The sequence below is a fragment of the Drosophila takahashii genome, chromosome 3L (assembly GCF_030179915.1).
Source record: "Drosophila takahashii strain IR98-3 E-12201 chromosome 3L, DtakHiC1v2, whole genome shotgun sequence".
Taxonomy (NCBI): domain Eukaryota; kingdom Metazoa; phylum Arthropoda; class Insecta; order Diptera; family Drosophilidae; genus Drosophila; species Drosophila takahashii.
Window position 1 is genome coordinate 31,359,877 of NC_091680.1, and position 22,822 is coordinate 31,382,698.

Consider the following 22,822-nt stretch of genomic DNA (forward strand, 5'->3'; position numbering starts at 1 on the left):
CATAAAAGTCTCTTTTCGACTACCAGATCACTGCAGTGTCTTCCTAGAGGAAGTGATGGAAATCCAGGAAGCCATGTCTTACCGGGATACAACAAAACACTGCAACACAGACATCTTCATATTTTCGGACAGTCAAGCAGCCCTCAGGGCCCTCAACTCCTACTCAACTAACTCACTCACTATCTCTGAATGCCGCAAATCTCTGAACGAGATGGCCACTCATCTCAGTATCAGCCTCATTTGGGTGCCTGGACACCGTAACATCGAATACAACTGCATAGCGGACGAACTAGCAAGACAAGGGATAACAACCGACATCCTTCGCGATAAGGACACGGCTGGCATACCTATTGTATATATTGTATACCCTCTCCAACAACCGTTACCCCAGGCTCACCTGGGGTAATTATAAACCGAAAATAACCAAAACCCTTCTACAATGTAACAGGACAGACATTTCCACCGTAATTAATGCCCTCACGGGCGACTGTCTTTTAGGGACACACGCGCGCAGGCTAGGACTAAGCAGCTACGACTACTGTCGCAGCTGTAAACAGATAGAAGAAGAGGAGAACATTGAACATCTTCTATGCTTCTGCCCAGCACACAACCTCAAACGTTTTCAAACCCTAGGAAGATACACGCTTCCGAACCTTGCCGCCATACAAGGCACAAGCATGCCAAAACTCCATTGTTTTCTGAAAAGAACCAACTGGTTCGAGAAACCCAATAACCCATGAGCTAGGGAAATGGATCTATTCTGAGATCATATGGTATCACAAGGGGCCCAAGGAGGCCTAAGTGAGGGGATTATTTTATAATCCCCAACCATGCTCACCTATTGCTTGCGTAAGTTATCAGCTGCACAGAACAGAAAAAAGAAATTCATTTTACATTAGTACTTTGTCCAAAACATATTGTTTAAATATAGAATTTCATACTGGGTTAAGCGTGTAATTAAATTCCAAATCGATTAGCGTGAAAACCTACAAAATAAACTTGTTTTCTTAAAAAACAAGTAGAACAAAAAATTGCTAAAAGATAGATCTCTCTCGAAAAGATAGCTCTCGAACAACCAATAAGATAATTTTGGTTAAGATTTATGAAATTAGAGGGTATATTATTTATAGGTAACGAAAAGGTAAATAAAAAGCAAATACTCTTGGCGAATTAGTTAACGGGGGTTTTTGGAAGGTATCCACATTAGACATTCTTTAGAAGGGAAACCAATATTTATGCAAAGCAATGCTTCATGTATTTTACTAATTTAAAAAACAGCATTAAGAAAAGCAATTCCATATTACTGCATTTTACCATTGATATTTTGCTTCAGTATTTTTGTTTCCATTAATTTTTCACCTTGATTAGAATTATATTAATAATAGAAGAAAAGGAAAGCAGGTGAAAGGGGATACCGTGAATCAAATTGCTTAAACATGTCCATTTGTTTAAACAATATGAGGCACGTGTAAGAAAGGGTAAGAGAATCAATTGATTTGAATATTTAGTTTTTCTTTAACACTTTTAATGCCATTTGCATTTTAAAACACAAAAATCTAGAAGAAAATGTCTTCGATAATGATATACCGAAAGATAAAGGGTGTGTCTTTTAAAAAACTTTAACATGAGAGCTCGAAAAAGTTGGCCAATTTCAGCATTTTTCGAGCATTGAGGTCCTTTTGCTAATCCTTGCGTCGGGTAAATTAAAAAAGCACCAAAAATGCTGCACAGTGTAATTTGTCAATATCTCAATATCTCAATATCAATTTGTCAATATCTCAGTTTTTTATATAAAAACGAGGACGGAAGCTAGATTTCACGAATGAAAACTTGACTAAAATGGCAACATGAATTAATTTTGATCCTATGGGAGCTATATAATATAGACGTCCGATCGGCACGCACTTTTACCCTGATCAAGGTACGCACAAATAAATATGATTTGGAAAGATTCATGGGAATAGCTTATATTTTGCGCGAAATATCCTGAAAATTTTGACCGATTTCACCCTATTGTTCCTATGGGAGCTATAAGATAAAGACGTCTGATCGGCACGCGCTTTTACCCTGATCAAGGTATGCGTAAAAGAATAAGATTCATGTCAAAAGCTCTTACACTGAGCGAAATATCTTCATTTTGTCAAAGCTATACCCGATTGTTCCTATGGGAGCTATAGAATATAGACGTCCGATCGGGTCGGTTTTCAAACTTGATCTGCGTACACATGTTTAGGACGACTGTGAAAGTTTTAAATCGCTAGCTTTTAAACTGAGCTCGCAAACGGTATTGAAAAAGACGGACAGACGGACATGGCTATATCGACTCCCCTATCCATCCTGTCAAGAATATATATACTTTATGGGGTCGGAAACGTCTCCTTCACTGCGTTACAAACTTCTGACCAAAATTATAATACCCTCTGCAAGGGTACAATAAAAGCAATTTTAAGGAATATTTCGACTGTAAAATTCAGCCTAATGGGATTTCTGTAAAGTCTACCGATATTTTAAAAATACAGAAAAATACAGATTTTTTTGAGAAAAATATCATAGTAGTCAGCTCAGATGTATAACTGAATATCAATTTCAAATATTTATATCAAATTCAGTAATATATCTGAGCTGACTACTATGATATTTTCCTCAAAAAAAGCTGTATTTTTCATTTGCGTTTGGGGGGACAAACTTCATTTTAGACCATAAGTATGTTCGCCAATATGGCTTAGAATCCTTTAAAGAATACGTTCCCCCTATACGATTCATCACTTTTTTCGGCCCCATACAAATCGACCCGTCCTAATACATACATACGTGCGCAAGCAGAACGTACATACATTACGTTAGCCAAATTTGAAAATATTCGGGACTTGGTTAAGGATGCTAAATCTCCAAGAAATTTAAATGCATTTATTTGCGGGTATGCCATAAGATTATGAACATCACATTTTTAAACCATTTTAACAACATTTATAACAGAAAATGGCAAAAGAAAGAATTTAAAAAAAACAAATCGAATTTTGGGGCACTTTGGGGTCGTTTTTTGTTCTAAAAAGTACCTCTTACGCAGCTCCTAATTTTTTTAATAATTAATGTGATTTTTTTAGATTTCTATGTCAATCCGTTCTGGGTGGAATTTGCTACTGACCTTATTATACCCGTTACTCGTGGAGTAAAAGGGTATACTAGATTCGTGCAAAAGTATGTAACAGCTAGAAGGAAGCGTTTCCGACCCCATAAAGTATATATATTCTTGATCAGGGTCACTAGCCGAGTCGATCTAGCCATGTCCGTCTGTCCGTCTGTCCGTCTGTATGAACGCTGAGATCTCAGAAACTACAAAAGCTAGAGGGTTGAGATTTCCCACACATATTCTTTGGCTTCCTACGCAGCGCAAGTTTATTTTAGCCGAGTGCCACGCCCCCTCTAACGCCCACAATCGCCAACTAACGATTTTAAAATGGGTCCTGCGCCCACATCTTTAAAGATTTCCGAGAAGTATAAATGCAATTTTGTTGTGTATATTTATACCTATCGAAATGTAGAAGACATTTTTCAAATCGGACCATTCATTAAAAAGTTATACGCAATCAAAAATTATATATCTATCTCCCTCGCACTCCCTTTAGCTGAGTTATGATTATTAGTCGGGACACCAACCCGACACAGCGTTCGCACTCCCTTTAGCTGAGTGACAGGTATTAGATAGTCGGGACAACAACCCGACTATAGCGTTCTCTCTTGTTTTTGGTCTGCAATTATATTGATATAGATGAAGTTTTTTGTTTTGGACGACTTTTTGTTGGGTTGAGAACTAGTCCTTACCTTCTAAAGTGGTTGGAATTTCGAAATTTTGATTTACCCAAAACATAGGTTTTGAAAAGCCCTAATGGTCTTGCGTCGCATTTGCGGGAGCCTGGTAAGAGAGCGAAACCCAAAGAGCGGATGCCAAGAGGGCGACGGAAGAGTGAGCAATAGCCAAAAAAATTAATGAGACGAGGGGTAGAGGGACATTTTAAGTTAATACTTTCTTTGGATTTTAAAAACTTATACTGCTGCTGCGATTGTTAGATTAATAGTCAGTTCTATGGACCAAATGCTTAGGTTGTATTTTTCACATCTCTAGCGTTTTTAAAAGTATTCACTTTGTAGCAGAAGTGAAAGCCCTATCTAATTTCCGCCATTGAAGAAAATAGAGAAATTTGAGTAATTTGTTGATATTAAAGGCGTCGGAAGAAGGCATCAGATGGTGCATTCGAGATGATCTGAGTAACCGAGGTTGACCAACGCTTTAGACGTGCCTCACAAATGGAAATGTTTAAACAATTTGATTCACGGCATCCCCTTCCACCTGCCTTCCTTATTTATTAATATTATTCTAATCAAGGTGAAGAATTAATGGAAACAAAAATACTGAAGCAAAATATAAAGGGAAAAATCAGTAATACCGAATTGCTTTTCTCAATGCCGTTTTTTTAAATAGTCAAATACGTAAAGCAAAACATTGCTTCGCATATTTGTTTCCCTTATAATAGTTGTCTACTGTGGATACCTTCCAAAAACCCCCCGGTAGCAAATTCGCTAAGAGTATTTGGTTTGTACTTACCCATGTGCATAAAATTAGCTTTGCTACATTCTTAGGTAACTAATTAATTATCAAGAATTAAAATCTTTACAAAGAGTAAACATAACTCGGTTTAAATAGTTTAAAAATCTTTAAAAAACAAAAAATAGAAATAGAAAATATAAATAGAAAATGTAGAACGAGGTAGCAAGGCCAATATCAACAGGATTTGTTTTAAGGGACCGATGAAATAAAAATAAGCCTAAAATTATCCTATCTCTGGCATTCATTTTTATTAAATAAGAATTGGAGACTTTAATTTTTTTTTTAACTGTCGAAGGATAAACATCCCATCTCATTTTGAAGCGGTTGTAACATTTCAAGGCGAACTTAAATTAAAAATTCCCCTCAAATTTTTTAAATTTTAATCAAAATTATTATATTGGTTGTTGGAGAGCTATGTAAAAGATGCAATTTTTATACTATTTATTTAAACTATTACAAACCAAATACTCTTGGCAAATTAGTTAACGGGGGGTTTTTATATATTGCTTTCTCTTATAAGAGTTGTCTATTGTGGATACCTTCCAAAAAACCCCCCGTTAACTAATTTGCCAAGAGTATTTGGTTTTTATTTACCTTTTGGATACCTATAAAAAAAATTCCCTTTAATTTCATGTATCTTAACCAAAATTGTCTTATTGGTTTTTGGAGAGCGATGTATTTTTGTATGATGTAATTATTTGTTCTATTTTTTTTAAGAAATCAAGTTTATTTTCTAGACTTACATGCTAATCGATATAGAATTTAATTACATGCTTAACCCAGTATGACATTCTATACTTAAATAATATGTTTTAGGCAAAGTATTAATGTTGTGAAGAAAATTAGTGTTAGAATTTGTGTCGAAAAATGAATTTGCTTGTTTCTTTTCTGTGCAAATTTACGCAAGCAATAAGAATTTTTTGGCAATTTTTTTTAGTTTAAGTAGTTGACATAGGACAATATACTGTTGTTTTTGTGGAAATTAAAGAAAACAAGAAAGGAAGCTACCTTCGGCCAGCCGAAGCTTATATACCCTTGTAGATAAAGTAATGCTCACTCGGTGCAGTTCCAGGGATTCCAGATTCCGCGTTTCTATTTTAATTTTGTTTATACATAAGTAGTCAAGAATCAAAACGCCTACTTCCTACAAAGTTACAATGAATTTTCTTATATTTGTTTGAATATTGCTATGGGAGCCTTAAGATATAGTGGTCCGATCCGGCTAGCTCCGACATATGTACTACCTGCAATAGAAAGAAGACTTTCGGGAAAGTTTCATCGCGATAGCTTTAAAACTGAGAGACTAGTTAGCATAGAAACGGACAGACGGAAAGACGGACATGGCTAGATAGACTCGGCTTTTGGTGCTGATCCAGAATATATATACTTTGTGTGGTCGGAAACGTCTCCTTCACTGCGTTGCAAACATCTGACTGAAATTATAATACCCTCTACAAGGGTATAAAAATTATGATAAAACGTTTTCTCGGATTATAGGCTAAAAATAAGGAATTTTTTAAATTAAAAATAATTAGCAAATATAAAGGTATGCTTAATTTTCAATTTTAATTTCCACACGCGAAGCTGCGGGCTCCCGACCTTGCTAGTTTTTATTATAAAAATTGATTTATATTAATTAAAATAAAAATTAATTTATAATTTATAAAAAATAAAAAAAAGGTTTATCCCGTTTTCTTATTTGCTGAACCAAACTAAGTAAGTGGTATTTTTCACATAATTTTCATACGCTGTTTTGGCTTTCAAATTTTTTCAACTCATAACATTTATTTGCAGTCCCTGCTATGAATAAATCATAGGGCAGACTTTAAAGCTGGCAATACTGGATTTTAGAGACAGTTTTAAGTCGCATGCTTTAGAGTAAGCTCTGCCTGTATCCTTATGATTCTCGCTACTTAATGGGGGAGATACATATAAAACTGTAATTTTTTAATGTTTTTCGTGATTTTTTTTAATCAATAAGGAATTGTTCTGGGATTTCGTAACTTGGCATTTTGATTACGTTGTTATACCCTTGCAGAGGGTATTATAATTTCAGTCAGATGTTTGCAACGCAGTGAAGGTGACGTTTCCGACCACATAAAGTATATATATTCTTGATCAGCTCCAATAGCCGAGTCTATCTAGCCATGTCCGTCTGTCCGTCTGTCCATCTGTCCGCCTGTCCGACTGTCCGTCTGTCCGTTTCTATACGAACTAGTCTCTCAGTGTTAAAGCTATCGCGATGAAACTTTCCCGAAAGTCTTCTTTCTATTGCTGGTAACTTTGTAGGTAGTAGGCGTTTTGATTCTTAACAACTTAAAAACAAAATTTAAATAATAGGCACGCTAAATCTGGAATTCCTGGAACTGCACAGAGTGAGCATTAAACTATAGGTTTTTGCTTTATCTGCAAGGGTATATAAGCTTCGGCTGGCCAAAGCTAGCTTCCTTTCTTGTTCTTATATAATTTTAACCAATTTTTATTTTGCTTTTATCTTTCAAAATGGCGGCCGTGGGAATTTTTTTATCAGGCTATATTAAAAAAAAAGTAGGCCAGCTGCGGATCGTCTACAGGTCGCTGTGTAGATCCGATTTTTATAAAACTAAGTTTATTTTGTTAAGAAATAATGTAGAAACGGTCTGAACCTAACTTACATAGAATATCTCAAAAACTATGGTTGTGGCACTCTTTCAAAGTTAAAAATCTATTTTTTTTCATTTTTTCTATGCGAGCTAGGGTCGCAGTTTTAAAGCTATCGCGATGAAACTTTCCCGAAAGTGTTCTTTCTATTGCAGGTAGTACATATGTCGGAGCGAGCCTGATCCGACCACTATATCTTAAGGGTCCCATATAAATATTCAAACAAATATAAGAAAACTCATTGTAACTTTGTAGGAAGTAGGCGTTTTGATTTTTGACAACTTAAAAACAAAATTTAAAAAATAGGCAAGCTGAATCTGGAATCCCTGAAACTGCACCGGGTGAGCATTAAACTATAGGTAATTACTTCATCTGCAAGGGTATATAAGCTTCGGCTGGCCGAAGCTAGCTTCCTATCTTGTTTTTCTATATGTATCTTCCTCATTAAGGATTCTTAAAAATGTGTTGTTTACCCAGAGGTTTTAAAGTTATCATATTACAGTGGTGGTGTGGAAATGAGAAAGTCCTGACAACCGTACTCCAAAATAATTTTAAGCGAAGTCGTACTATATAAGAAAGAAAACGTCTTTTTCTCTGCGTTGTTAAATTCCGATTGAAATCATCAAACCATTTTCAAACATATAACAAGGAAATCGTAAATATAACAAGAGAGAACGCTATAGTCCCACTATTACATACCCGTTACTCAGCTAAAGGGAGTTCGAGGGAGATAAGAACTTTGATCCGCCGTAACTTTTTAACGAAGGGTCAGATTTAAAAAATTGCTTCTACATTTCGATAGGTATTGATAAACACAATAAAACTGCATTTTTACTTTTCCGAAATATTGAAGTTTTTAAAATCGTATTATATATAACCGATTGTGGGCGTTAGAGGGGGCGTGGCACCCTTTTGAAAGAAACTTGCGCTGCGTAGGAACTCCTAAAATCTGCATGCCAAATGTCAATCTTCTAGCTCTTATAGTTTCCGAGACAGACAGACAGACAGACAGACAGACAGACAGACAGACAGACAGACAGACAGACAGACAGACAGACAGACAGACAGACAGACAGACAGACAGACAGACAGACAGACAGACAGACAGACAGACAGACAGACAGACAGACAGACAGACAGACAGACAGACAGACAGACAGACAGACAGACAGACAGACAGACAGACAGACAGACAGACAGACAGACAGACAGACAGACAGACAGACAGACAGACAGACAGACAGACAGACAGACAGACAGACAGACAGACAGACAGACAGACAGACAGACAGACAGACAGACAGACAGACAGACAGACAGACAGACAGACAGACAGACAGACAGACAGACAGACAGACAGACAGACAGACAGACAGACAGACAGACAGACAGACAGACAGACAGACAGACAGACAGACAGACAGACAGACAGACAGACAGACAGACAGACAGACAGACAGACAGACAGACAGACAGACAGACAGACAGACAGACAGACAGACAGACAGACAGACAGACAGACAGACAGACAGACAGACAGACAGACAGACAGACAGACAGACAGACAGACAGACAGACAGACAGACAGACAGACAGACAGACAGACAGACAGACAGACAGACAGACAGACAGACAGACAGACAGACAGACAGACAGACAGACAGACAGACAGACAGACAGACAGACAGACAGACAGACAGACAGACAGACAGACAGACAGACAGACAGACAGACAGACAGACAGACAGACAGACAGACAGACAGACAGACAGACAGACAGACAGACAGACAGACAGACAGACAGACAGACAGACAGACAGACAGACAGACAGACAGACAGACAGACAGACAGACAGACAGACAGACAGACAGACAGACAGACAGACAGACAGACAGACAGACAGACAGACAGACAGACAGACAGACAGACAGACAGACAGACAGACAGACAGACAGACAGACAGACAGACAGACAGACAGACAGACAGACAGACAGACAGACAGACAGACAGACAGACAGACAGACAGACAGACAGACAGACAGACAGACAGACAGACAGACAGACAGACAGACAGACAGACAGACAGACAGACAGACAGACAGACAGACAGACAGACAGACAGACAGACAGACAGACAGACAGACAGACAGACAGACAGACAGACAGACAGACAGACAGACAGACAGACAGACAGACAGACAGACAGACAGACAGACAGACAGACAGACAGACAGACAGACAGACAGACAGACAGACAGACAGACAGACAGACAGACAGACAGACAGACAGACAGACAGACAGACAGACAGACAGACAGACAGACAGACAGACAGACAGACAGACAGACAGACAGACTTCACGAATACTCTACGAGTAACGGGTATAAAAATGCCTATAAGTCCAATATTTTCAAATTATACCATTATTTTAAAATTTAAAAACAACTTACCACTAAAACAACTGATGGCAAATTATTGTTCCAAATGTTTATTGTAGGCATGGTGTGTGATTCTAGCATCTTGACTTGATTCGATATTTGAAGCTTTGATATTACAAAACCAAATGCATACGTAGACATCGGTGGAGTGTTATAAAAATAGTCCAACCAGTAACCATTCAACGTGGGGCTAAAAAAATAATTTTATAACTTTTTAAAATAATAATAATTTTGTAAGCTTTTAACGTTAATTTAGCGTTTATGGAGACAAACATACAGTTTGTCAAAAAACACTAGTTTACAAAATATATTCTTGGAGTGCTTCACAGGGTAATACTATATATAAGCGGACTCACCCCCGAAATTCGAGAAAAAATTATCCTCGATGGACCGCGATTTCTTAGGAATTTAAGTGCAGAAGATTATCGGCGGAAATGCATGGTTCTCTTGTAATTGCATTTCAAAGTTGCGTGTTTATACAGCAAAACCGGGAACTTTAAATTTCAATTCCAAGAGAACCATGGTCGACCGCCAAGTTCTTTTTGCACGTAAATTCTTAAGAAATCGCGGTCCATCGAGGATAATTTTTTCGCGAATTTTGGGGGTGAGTCCGCTAATATATAGTATTACCCTCCAGCAATTGATTTAAAATTCTGTTAGTGCCCTAGATCACGAAAATACCAAAACAATTTTCTTTCGATGGCACAGGTTTTTTTTAATTAAAATTTGTAAAATTCCGGACTTTTTTTGAAGTGTTTTCTGTATCCCGGCTCATATCCATCCAATTGGGTTAGTTTTTGTTTCATTTTAAAGTCAATAGATCAAAGCCTAACTTTGCCATACACTAATCAACCCTCAAGAAATAATTGACTGGAAACAGTATTTTTTTTTTGGGCCAGTTTTTGTTAGGTTGAGTACTAAATTAATTGACATCTGAATATTTGAAATTTTGTTGTTTTTTTGTTTTTTAGGGTGTTAAGGGTGAAATTTGAAATTGTTTTGATGCAATCGGAAGGATCATAGTTAAATAAACAATATTGCCAATCTTTGTATTATTATTTATTAATTTATGACTTATAATTGTAACGAACCGCTACTCTCATAACCATAATTTAGGCTAGTTGGTGTCCCGAGCCATCGGCGCACGCGAAAGATATTCTCCGGCTCTGGCTCTCGGCTATGGGTGTGATGATCTTGCCGATGACTCGTATTGCCTTTTGCTAATAATATTTCGATACTCGCGTGCGTCACCGAACTTAAAACCGGGTCGAGAAAAACACACACAATACAATACTACGTTCCCTGACAATTTCCCTTTCGCCTGACTTCACCCTTCGCCTCCCTGGATGACGTGGAGGTATCGGTTTGCCCACCCTACCTTTGGTCGCTCATTCCCTTCGTCGCTTGACAGCCTGAGCGACCCCATTAACCAAGTGCTAACCTATATTGCAGACAACGCTAGCTGCGGCCACTTTTCAAATTAGTTAAACATTATAAAATTTATTTATTTAAAAAATAAGGTAAAAAATCTAGTACTTTCTTTAGCATTTTTAATTTAAAAAAGAAATTCTGTGTAATTTTTCCTTTTGCAAACAATTACTTGCCAAACTGTACAAGGTTGGATCGTCTTGACTTTATATGGTACAAAAGGATTCCTTTTACCTGTAAACGGTGAATTATAGAGGGTTTTCTATAATTTTAACTCATTTAAATCTGAGTATGAGAGTTAGGGTGGCTCGATTTGGGACCCCAAAAATCGTATAGGGGGAACGTAATCCTTAAAGGATTCTAAGCCATATTGGCGAACATACTTATGGTCTAAAATGACGTTTGACCCCCCCCAAACACGAATGAAAAATACTACTTTTTTGAGAAAAATATCATAGTAGTCAGCACAGATGTCTTACTGAATATCAATTTCAAATTTTTATTTCAAATTTTGTAAATTACAAAATAACCAAAACTCTTCTACAATGTAACAGGACAGACATTTCCACCGTAATTAATGCCCTCACGGGCGACTGTCTTTTAGGGACACACGCGCGCAGGCTAGGACTAAGCAGCTACGACTACTGTCGCAGCTGTAAACAGATAGAAGAAGAGGAGAACATTGAACATCTTCTATGCTTCTGCCCAGCACACAACCTCAAACGTTTTCAAACCCTAGGAAGATACACGCTTCCGAACCTTGCCGCCATACAAGGCACAAGCATGCCAAAACTCCATTGTTTTCTGAAAAGAACCAACTGGTTCGAGAAACCCAATAACCCATGAGCTAGGGAAATGGATCTATTCTGAGATCATATGGTATCACAAGGGGCCCAAGGAGGCCTAAGTGAGGGGATTATTTTATAATCCCCAACCATGCTCACCTATTGCTTGCGTAAGTTATCAGCTGCACAGAACAGAAAAAAAGAAATTCATTTTACATTAGTACTTTGTCCAAAACATATTGTTTAAATATAGAATTTCATACTGGGTTAAGCGTGTAATTAAATTCCAAATCGATTAGCGTGAAAACCTACAAAATAAACTTGTTTTCTTAAAAAACAAGTAGAACAAAAAATTGCTAAAAGATAGATCTCTCTCGAAAAGATAGCTCTCGAACAACCAATAAGATAATTTTGGTTAAGATTTATGAAATTAGAGGGTATATTATTTATAGGTAACGAAAAGGTAAATAAAAAGCAAATACTCTTGGCGAATTAGTTAACGGGGGTTTTTGGAAGGTATCCACATTAGACATTCTTTAGAAGGGAAACCAATATTTATGCAAAGCAACGCTTCATGTATTTTACTAATTTAAAAAACAGCATTAAGAAAAGCAATTCCATATTACTGCATTTTACCATTGATATTTTGCTTCAGTATTTTTGTTTCCATTAATTTTTCACCTTGATTAGAATTATATTAATAATAGAAGAAAAGGAAAGCAGGTGAAAGGGGATACCGTGAATCAAATTGCTTAAACATGTCCATTTGTTTAAACAATATGAGGCACGTGTAAGAAAGGGTAAGAGAATCAATTGATTTGAATATTTAGTTTTTCTTTAACACTTTTAATGCCATTTGCATTTTAAAACACAAAAATCTAGATATACCGAAAGATAAAGGGTGTGTCTTTTAAAAAACTTTAACATGAGAGCTCGGAAAAGTTGGCCAATTTCAGCATTTTTCGAGCATTGAGGTCCTTTTGCTAATCCTTGCGTCGGGTAAATTAAAAAAGCACCAAAAATGCTGCACAGTGTAATTTGTCAATATCTCAATATCAATTTGTCAATATCTCAGTTTTTTATATAAAAACGAGGACGGAAGCTAGATTTCACGAATGAAAACTTGACTAAAATAGCAACATGAATTAATTTTGATCCTATGGGAGCTATATAATATAGACGTCCGATCGGCACGCACTTTTACCCTGATCAAGGTACGCACAAATAAATATGATTTGGAAAGATTCATGGGAATAGCTTATATTTTGCGCGAAATATCCTGAAAATTTTGACCGATTTCACCCTATTGTTCCTATGGGAGCTATAAGATAAAGACGTCTGATCGGCACGCGCTTTTACCCTGATCAAGGTATGCGTAAAAGAATAAGATTCATGTCAAAAGCTCTTACACTGAGCGAAATATCTTCATTTTGTGAAAGCTATACCCGATTGTTCCTATGGGAGCTATAGGATATAGACGTCCGATCGGGTCGGTTTTCAAACTTGATCTGCGTACACATGTTTAGGACGACTGTGAAAGTTTTAAATCGCTAGCTTTTAAACTGAGCTCGCAAACGGTATTGAAAAAGACGGACAGACGGACATGGCTATATCGACTCCCCTATCCATCCTGTCAAGAATATATATACTTTATGGGGTCGGAAACGTCTCCTTCACTGCGTTACAAACTTCTGACCAAAATTATAATACCCTCTGCAAGGGTACAATAAAAGCAATTTTAAGGAATATTTCGACTGTAAAATTCAGCCTAATGGGATTTCTGTAAAGTCTACCAATATTTTAAAAATACAGAAAAATACAGATTTTTTTGAGAAAAATATCATAGTAGTCAGCTCAGATGTATAACTGAATATCAATTTCAAATATTTATATCAAATTCAGTAATACATCTGAGCTGACTACTATGATATTTTCCTCAAAAAAAGCTGTATTTTTCATTCGCGTTTGGCGGGGTCGAACGTCATTTTAGACCATAAGTATGTTCGCCAGTAAGGCTTAGAATCATTCAAAGATTACGTTCCCTTTATACGATGCATCACTTTTTTCGGCCCCATACAAATCGACCCGCTCTAATGAGGGTGCTTTCTTTTGCTCTTGCAAACGATTGCTCTTGAATGACGATTCAAAAAGTCTTTTGCGCATGTGTGTCCATATTTAAATTTTACAAGGTAGTCCCGTGGGTAGTAAACTGTTACCTGCACTGATAGTACGTGCGAGTGAAAGGGAGATATCGCCCAAGAACGTCAACAGACTGAAACCCAAACCATCAGGCAGCCGACGGGACTACCTCGTATAATTGTATTCGGGAAAAAGACCGTTTGCGATGACTTTTTCGGTCAATCGATCTTTTACTAAGTCTCCCTGTGCGAGCGACATTTGCATCGCTCATTGAACAAACAGAGCGTCTCACGAACAGCTCAACGTAAAGGGCTCAACAGAAAACCAAAACGAAAGAAAACGAATTCTGCTGCGCAGAGAGAGAGAGAACGAAGGGGTTTTCGTTGTTCTCGGGAATAGAGCTTAAGAAAAAAAAGGTCAACAGTTATTAGCATACTTTGGTATAAACTGATCGAACAACCGAAAACTCAAGACCAAGACGACTTTTCTCTTTCAAAGATGATATGCTACTACTTTTATTACTGAACGCTCGTTAGGCCGAGCAGATTAAGAGGGCTTACAGCTGTGTACATGTGTAGGTTCCCTTGGCGGTGCGCAGCTGAACGACACGGACTATGTTGTCGCGCCCATATACTACCCATTCTGCATTGCTGAGGGGTACATTGGGCGCGTTCAGCAACACAACATGATACCTGATTACTGATGGATTTCTCGCGATAGTTCTGCTGAACGCACATGATTACTAATCATGACGCGAGAATTTTGCATCAGTGATCAGGTATCAGGTAGCGTAAAAATAGTACGCTACCTTTTCTTGATACATGATACATGGCTTCTGGCATGTATCGATAGTCAAAATATCAAAACTTACTAACATAATAATTTGAATAAAAACTATAAATTTGGTGGAATTCTTTATATTTGTTCAGCCATTTACGTTCAGCTATCTACGATAGCTGTGGGCAGTGCTGCAGTTGCGGAGGCAGGACATTTTTTTTTAAATTGCGCGCCCACTGTTTGGTATATTTTTTTACTTTTACGTCATTGAAATGTATCATGAGCGTTCAGCAGGACAAACTTTTTCACTGATTACTGATCCATCAGTGATCAGGTATCATGTTGTTCTGCTGAACGCGCCCATTATCTTTGTGAATAAGCACCATGGTACCGACAGAGAGGTTTGGAAAGTCCGTTTAGTTTTTGATCGGAGTGTGTTGAAATACTCCAGCTGTCAGGGCTAAGAGATCGTTCGGATGGCTTCCATCTCAACCACGACTGTTGAGAGCTTCTCGTACGTAAACTTCGTGTTTACAAAGGTTCTGTTGAGTAGGCCTTTTGCGCCACTTCCCAGAGCCCACCAAAATGTGGAGCCCTGGGTGCCGCGCAAAATTGTTGAATTGCGGTTTGAGTCTTCTCATTGAATAGGAATTTCCTTAGGTCGTGCAGCTTATTGAAAGCGCTAACGAAATTGGTCGCGTTGTCACAGTAAATATCTGTGGTGTTATATTCGCACCATTGATTTATATTCTTGTTATGCACAATGATGAATAAAACGAATAAAATCCAAAAACATGAGAGAACGCTATAGTCGGGTTGGTGTCCCGACTATCTAATACCCGTCACTCCGCTAAAGGGAGTGCGAACGCTGTGTCTGGTTGGTGTCCCGACTAATAATCGTAACTCAGCTAAAGGGAGTGCGAGGGAGATAGATATATGTTGACAATTTATAAATCGTATAACTTTTTAATGAATGGTCCGATTTGAAAAATGTCTTCTACATTTCGATAGGTATAAATATACACAACAAAATTGCATTTATACTTCTCGGAAATCTTTAAAGATGTGGGCGCAGGACCCATTTTAAAATCGTTAGTGGGCGATTGTGGGCGTTAGAGGGGGCGTGGCGCTTGGCTAAAATAAACTTGCGCTGCGTAGGAAGCCAAAGAATATGTGTGGGAAATCTCAACCTTCTAGCTTTTGTAGTTTCTGAGATCTCAGCGTTCATACAGACAGACAGACAGACAGACAGACAGACGGACAGACAGACGGACAGACGGACATGGCTAGATCGACTCGGCTAGTGATCCTGATCAAGAATATATATACTTTATGGGGTCGGAAACGCTTCCTTCTAGCTGTTACATACTTTTGCACGAATCTAGTATACCCTTTTACTCTACGAGTAACGGGTATAATAAATTGAACGATATCTTTTGTTTGAGCTCTGTTTATTGAATAATTAAATCTAAGAAAAATATAAATGTTCGAGCGGATTAGCGCAGCTAAAAACTACGGCGACGCTGGCAGTGGCGCAGCCAGTGCTTACGTATATCAAATGCATAGAGAGAGAGAGCGTGTTATGCATAGTATTTGTGTGCACTCAGCACATGGGAATATGCTGACACAAGCCATTCCCATAAGTTGGGTTCTGAGTGGCATTGGTATTTTGGTTGCACAATTCTGGCATCGGTACAGTAAGTACTTGCCATAATGATACATGCATACTACAGTGAGGAGACCGCGGCGATCAGAGAATCCCTTCAGAGTCGCCAGAAATGCTTCTGACCACCTCTTCTGACCACCTCAATATGCACGGCCTTGACGACGATAAATATAAATACGGCGAAATAGCTCTTTGATGGCGGCTTTCCACGAATTCGAAGATAAGTGTGTATAGGTCTGCAGAAATCAACACCGCATTTGCTGAAGGGCTTGCTGATTGCCAATTTTGCCTTAGGTAATTAACCCATTATTTGCTGCATTAGGGGTCGATATCGAATGCAGTGGGTACAGGCTCAAACATAACACGCGCTAAAATCCTTGCATTGATTATCCAGAAATTCAGACGAATTAGCTGAAGATCGATTTTTGTCAAAAAGGTGGAGCCTCTTTTAGTTTTTAAAATATCGAATTTTGTTTTAACAAGGCCTTGGCTTTTTTCTATGAAAAAACGTCGCAGCGTGTAAGTCTACTCTCTCACTCTTATCGGATCCTTATGGAATTCATGTTTTCTCATATTTTACTAGTCCTATAATAATTTTAAATGATTAAAAGTTAACTTTTAAGTGTTTTGAAAATTTCTATCTGACAAAAAGTAAAAAATCATTTTTTAATTTATAAAAAACTTACAACTATTTATTTAACCGTCCATTTAATAAACAATAATTTTAAAATTTATTTATTTATCTATTTTTTTTTTGTTTTATGTAATTTATTAAACATTTTTAAATATTTTTATCTTAATTAAAAAATAAAATAATTAATAAAAATAAAAAATTATAAAATTTAATACATTTTTTTTACAAAATTAAAAAAAATACTTAAAAATGTTTAATAAATTACATAATATAGGAAAAAAAATCAACAAACAAATTTTAAAATTATTGTTTATTTAATGGAGGGTTAAATAAATATTTGTAGTTTTTTATACCCGTTACTCGTAGAGTAAAAGGGTATATTGTATTCGTGCAAAAGTATGTAACATGGAGAAGGAAGCGTTTCCGACCCTATAAAGTATATATATTCTTGATCAGGGTCTTTAGCAGAGTCGATATAGCCATGTCCGTCTGTCCGTCCGTCTGTCCGTCCGAATGAACGCTGAGATCTCGGAAACTACAAAAGCTAGAAGGTTGAGATTTTCCACACATAATCTTGGGCTTCCTACGCAGCGAAAGTTTATTTCAGCCGAGCGCCACGCCCCTCTAATGCCCACAATCGCTAACTAACAATTTTAAAATGTGTCTGGCGCCCACATCTTTAAAGATTTCCGAGAAGTACAAATGCAATTTTGCTGTGTATACTTATACCAAAGAGTATACATTATATAGAGAGGGCATAACTCTGACTTTCTGTTCAAACTGTTGTCGGCAAGGGGAAAAGGGGGAAAGGGCTTGTTCTATTTTTAGAATTCGTTTATTGAGTACACAATGCATAAGTGTAAGTGGGCTTTGTGTGTATGTGTGCGAGAACGTGGCAACACATTTTCGACAAAATTTCATTTTTGTAATTTTGATAATCGAGGGCCAACAACTTTTAAAAGTCGAATAGGGTTTTCTGTCAAATACTTTCAACTCGGTCTATGGTCGTGCTAGTTAAAGCGTTGATCAGCGATGTCGATGCGTGTTCGATCCCCGCAAAGGGCAGACGATTTCTAATATTGTTTTTTTTTTTTTATGTCTCGAAATATATATTTTTTATTTTATTTAAGCTAAAAAATAATTAATGAATATAAAAAAGTTTAATTTTTAAAATAAGAAAAGAGTGTAACAGGACTAAAAAATCAAAACATTTTAGTTCGCGAAAATATTTTTTGAATATCTATCTATTTAGGTGTAGGGTCTTGCAAAAAAAATAAAAATTTTTAATATAGTTTTTCTTGTAGATTAACATCTTAAGATTATACAAAAAAGTTTTAAGTCAATCAAAAACAACTTTGGAAGTTAGGATAAAAAAAAAATTTTTGATTTTGAACGGCTTAATAAAATATTTAAAGTAAGAAAATAAAAAATAAAACTTCCCAGGGGGCGGGTTTTTTTCTATTCTTTAATCGAAATGTAAAAGCAGAATGGAAATTCGTCAATTTTTGGCGGAGATACAGTGAACACCGCAAAACGTCTTTTTTTTAAGTGCTCTATACGTGTTTTACATGTGAAATGTTTTTCTCGAAAGCACGTTTTTTAAAGTCCGTGTTCATCGGCATTTCTAAACGGCTCAACCGATCGTTTTTAAATTTGTCGCATATTTTTCTGCATAAAAAAAACCCGCCCTCAGGGAAGCGTTTTTTTTTTTAAACTTCGAAATTCTACAACGGGATTCGATCCCCGTACCGCTTAGATTGGTAGTCAGATGTCTTATCCACTGGGCCAAATGGCAAGCAGTGCTGGGGCCGACTAGATTCCAAGTAGAATCGAGCAGTGCGGGTTCTACTGTTAAAATGCGGGTTCCACCGCTAGAACCCGCCATACGACAGACTCCTTTGTATGACATGTCCTCTCTATATATTTATACTCTTTGCTTATACCTATCGAAATGTAGAAGACATTTTTCAAATCGGACCATTCAATAAAAAGTTATACGCAATTAAAAAAATGGTATATATCCATCTCCCTCGCACTCCCTTTAGCCGAGTGACGGATATTAGATAGTCGGGACAACAACCCGACTATAGCGATATCTTTTGTTTTTTAGTAGACTTACTTGCTGCGACGTTTAGTTTTCTAAAAACTAAAAGTGGCTCCACCTATTTGACAAAAACCCATTTTAGCTAACAATATGGCGCATATGCTAAATTAAAAAAAAAATTTTTTTTTGGGAACTCGTTAAAATTTTTTTTTTAAATCTTAATGGGTTTTTTTTTTAAATTACAAACTCATTTTCTTTTTAAATTTTTTTTTCGAGGTTTCGGAGGAATCCGATTTTTAATGGGAGGGTACTTTTTTGGCAAACCAAAAAAAATTCTAAAAAAAAAAATTTTTTTCGGCCACTTCCTGATACACGTGTTTACTTATTTTACAATAGTTCACGTAAAAAAAGTTCCAGGCACATCAAAAATGTGACCCAAGGAAAGGTGTTCGGTTTGTAAAAGAACCACCCATTTGGACCTTTCCACCAAATTTAGCTATTTATTAAGATAGTTCAGTTCTAGCTTTTAAATGCAGCAAGAAGTCGTGCGAAGGCAAGCATTACGCGTTGGCTTCGTCTGTGGATGATCTACTCAAGTTTTTAGACCGACGCTGTGAGGACTTCGAGCTCAGCAGACTTCAAGGTTGGCGCACCACAACCGAGCAAAGCAAAGCGTTCGTCCCACGCCTTAGTATGGACGGAAGAAAATGCTTGTGTGAATTGTAAGTCTAAGGAGCACAAGATCTACGTTTGTCCAACGTTTGCTGAAGCATTGATTGACCAGAGACGCATATTTGTAAAGACAAAATTTTTGTATTTCAACTTCCTTAAGCTTAGGCATGTATCACGCAAGTGTGAGTCCAAATACACATGCAAGATTTGCCATAACCGCCATCACTCTCTGCTACATGCAGATATTCCTGGATCGCAGGAGGCAGTGACCACGACACATCCACATATTGATGAAAAGCACATCTTAAGCGCTCCCGGGGATGCTACGGTGACCATCAGCCATATAGTGCGCAAGTGGCTCCCACATCTGAGTCCTTGTGCAACGAATCAACACGGTCTAACAAAAAGTGCATTGCCAACAGCTCTGGTGTTTGTTAAAAACGCAAAACAATCGCACACTACATTTCGGGTACTTTTGGACAGTGGTTCGAAACTGTGCATCACAGAGCGGTGCACACCGGCAATTGGATTGACACGCGCGCCCTCATGCATTTTGGTGTCTAGAATCTCATCGATCAAGGCAGAGATAACTAGAGGTTGCAGCACACTGGTCATGGCGTCTAGGATCTAAGATCATACAATGAAGATACGCGCACACGTACTCTGCAAAATAAATATACGTTAGCACAACACGATATCGATGCCTCAGCACTCAAGGCATTCGCAGGCTTCGAGCTTGCAGATTTTGACGATCCAGCGGCGATTACGTTTGGACCGATTCAGGGGTGTATAACGCCACACTTACAGTACACGCACTTTATGCGTGAATATCTTCAGTAAGGTCTCATGCGGACACTATTTCCAGGAGACATTGACAAAGGGCCAAGTCAAGCCTCATTATCCAGTAATAACCCGAAAGCTTAGGTTAGTATTTGACGGCTCATTCAAGGATACGAATGGAATATCCTACACATTGAACCCAGCATTCTACGAAACCTCTTCTCTATTTGTATGCGTTTCAGAATGTTCAAGTTCGTCTTTTCCGCAGATATTGTCAAAAGGAATCGACAAATCTTGGGGGCTGCCAACCATTGTTGCTATCAGCGTATTGTTTGGAGAGAAGATGAAAGTACACCTATTAAGCACTATGAGCTTTCCATTCTTGGCAGTAAGAGTCCTAGATCAGTTAGCTCACGACCACCAACACAAGTTTCCCCCCGCTGCAAGGATCTTGAAGGAGCAGTTTTATGTGGACGACGTACTGACCGGAGGACATACAGAGGAGGAGCTAATTCACAATCAACAAGAAAGGAAACTAGCTTCCGCCAGCCGAAGTTTATATACCCTTGCAGATAATGTAAATAGTTTAATGCTCACTTTATCGGTAGGGGTTCCAGATTCTGCGTGCCTATTTAAAATTTTGTTTTTAAGTTGTCAAAAATCAAAACGCCTACTTGCTACAAATTTACAATGAATTTTCTTGCATTTGTTTGATTATTCCTACGGGAGCTGAGGAATGCTGGCTGCAGGCCTTCTTCATTTCGACTTATGGTGGTCCATAAGATCCAGAAAAGATAGCCCTGGCAAAGAAAAAAACAACTTAACCGCATTAACCATTCAGCAAAGTGACTCATTTTCTCCGATCGAAGCGTTGACTCAGCGGGTCTCGTCCTGGACAAAACTGGTCCACGTTGTAACAATTGCGGGCAAGAATCACCTTTGAAGAGATTCAGCCTGCTCCCATACTTCGCCTGTATGAGGATCATAAATGCTTTTTGGAGGATCGAAATCTTCTGACGGGAAACAAACCACGCGGCCGTCGGCACGCGCCGAACGCGGAAACGTGAAGATGACACAGGTGAACAGGTGGATGCACTAGCGTGGCCTGATTTAAATACCGCTGACACACGGAAATTGGACACTTTGCAGGTAAATGCACCAGCGTTGCACTCTAACTTCACCATTGGGGAGTTCAAGCTGGGTGCATTGATGAAGAGAAGGGATTCTGGATGGAACGGGAATTTCAATAGGAACGCTGGAATTCACCTCTTTCCATTCTTTTCCCGGAAACCCTTTATAAAAAGCCGCATTTTCAAAGGGAGGATCAGAAAAAGAATCGGGCTAAAAGTGAACCGTGAACTTAAAAGTGAAAAGTGGTAAGTTAAAAAGATATGATCCTAGGAAAGCCATAAAGAACATAGTCCTGACCAAAAAAGACATTCTTAGTCCTCTTGGAAAAAGGAAGAAGCCAATCCTGATAATAGTCTTGCCCGAAAGGACTAAAGGATCTATAGATGGCGCATATTCAGGATCAAGAAAGAAAGAAAAAACAATAAAATAATCCAGGCTAAACATATGTTATATGGGAGGAAAGTCCTCTAAGGCCGATAACGACTAGGCTAACGTTGTCAACAATGTTCAAGTAGTTGAGATTGATAAACTATACAACGGACTGATCATTATCGCTGTCCTTTTGGTCCTTAATGTGCATTACAAGCGCAATTTGAGGAAGAAATAAACAGTGAACAATAGTGATATCGAAAGCGCTTTGGGCTTAAAAACCATTTCGGAGCAATAAAGTGAAATCTAAAAACAATTATACAATAACATTTAACAAAAACATAGGAGGAAAGAACTCCAAGGACATAGATGGCATAGACATGCCAAATACAAATAATAGACCACAATCAACAAATCGCGAAAGTGTTCTATATTCTCGTTTTTATTGCCGCGCTTCATTTAATGCGAATCGCGATGAACATCGGAGCATTGCGAAAAGTATAGCACAATCATTCGTTTGCAATATAAGTGTGCCGAGAAGATAAGTGCATGAAACAGTAAACCACCAACGGCGCTAAAGTATAAACCCATTAACACAACGAAATCGAAGTGGAGTGAAGACCCGTCTACCAGGGACAGGCGTGTGCCACAAAAAACGCTTTTTGTTGTGCGAACTTAATTTTAACCATATGTTTAACTTAGTGTAATAAG

At 37.8% G+C, this 22,822-nt stretch overlaps 1 protein-coding gene across 3 annotated transcripts in view; it reads right to left on the bottom strand.

The window, feature by feature from the left end:
* Window positions 1-22,822, bottom strand: part of LOC108069518 (aminopeptidase N) — a 502,889-nt gene that overhangs the window by 328,081 nt on the left and 151,986 nt on the right. For all 3 annotated transcript variants that reach the window (XM_070214353.1, XM_044392629.1, XM_044392633.2), the window contains one exon: window positions 9,699-9,876. In XM_070214353.1, the coding sequence (XP_070070454.1) occupies window positions 9,699-9,876 (178 nt within the window). The remainder of the gene's footprint in view (window positions 1-9,698; window positions 9,877-22,822) is intronic.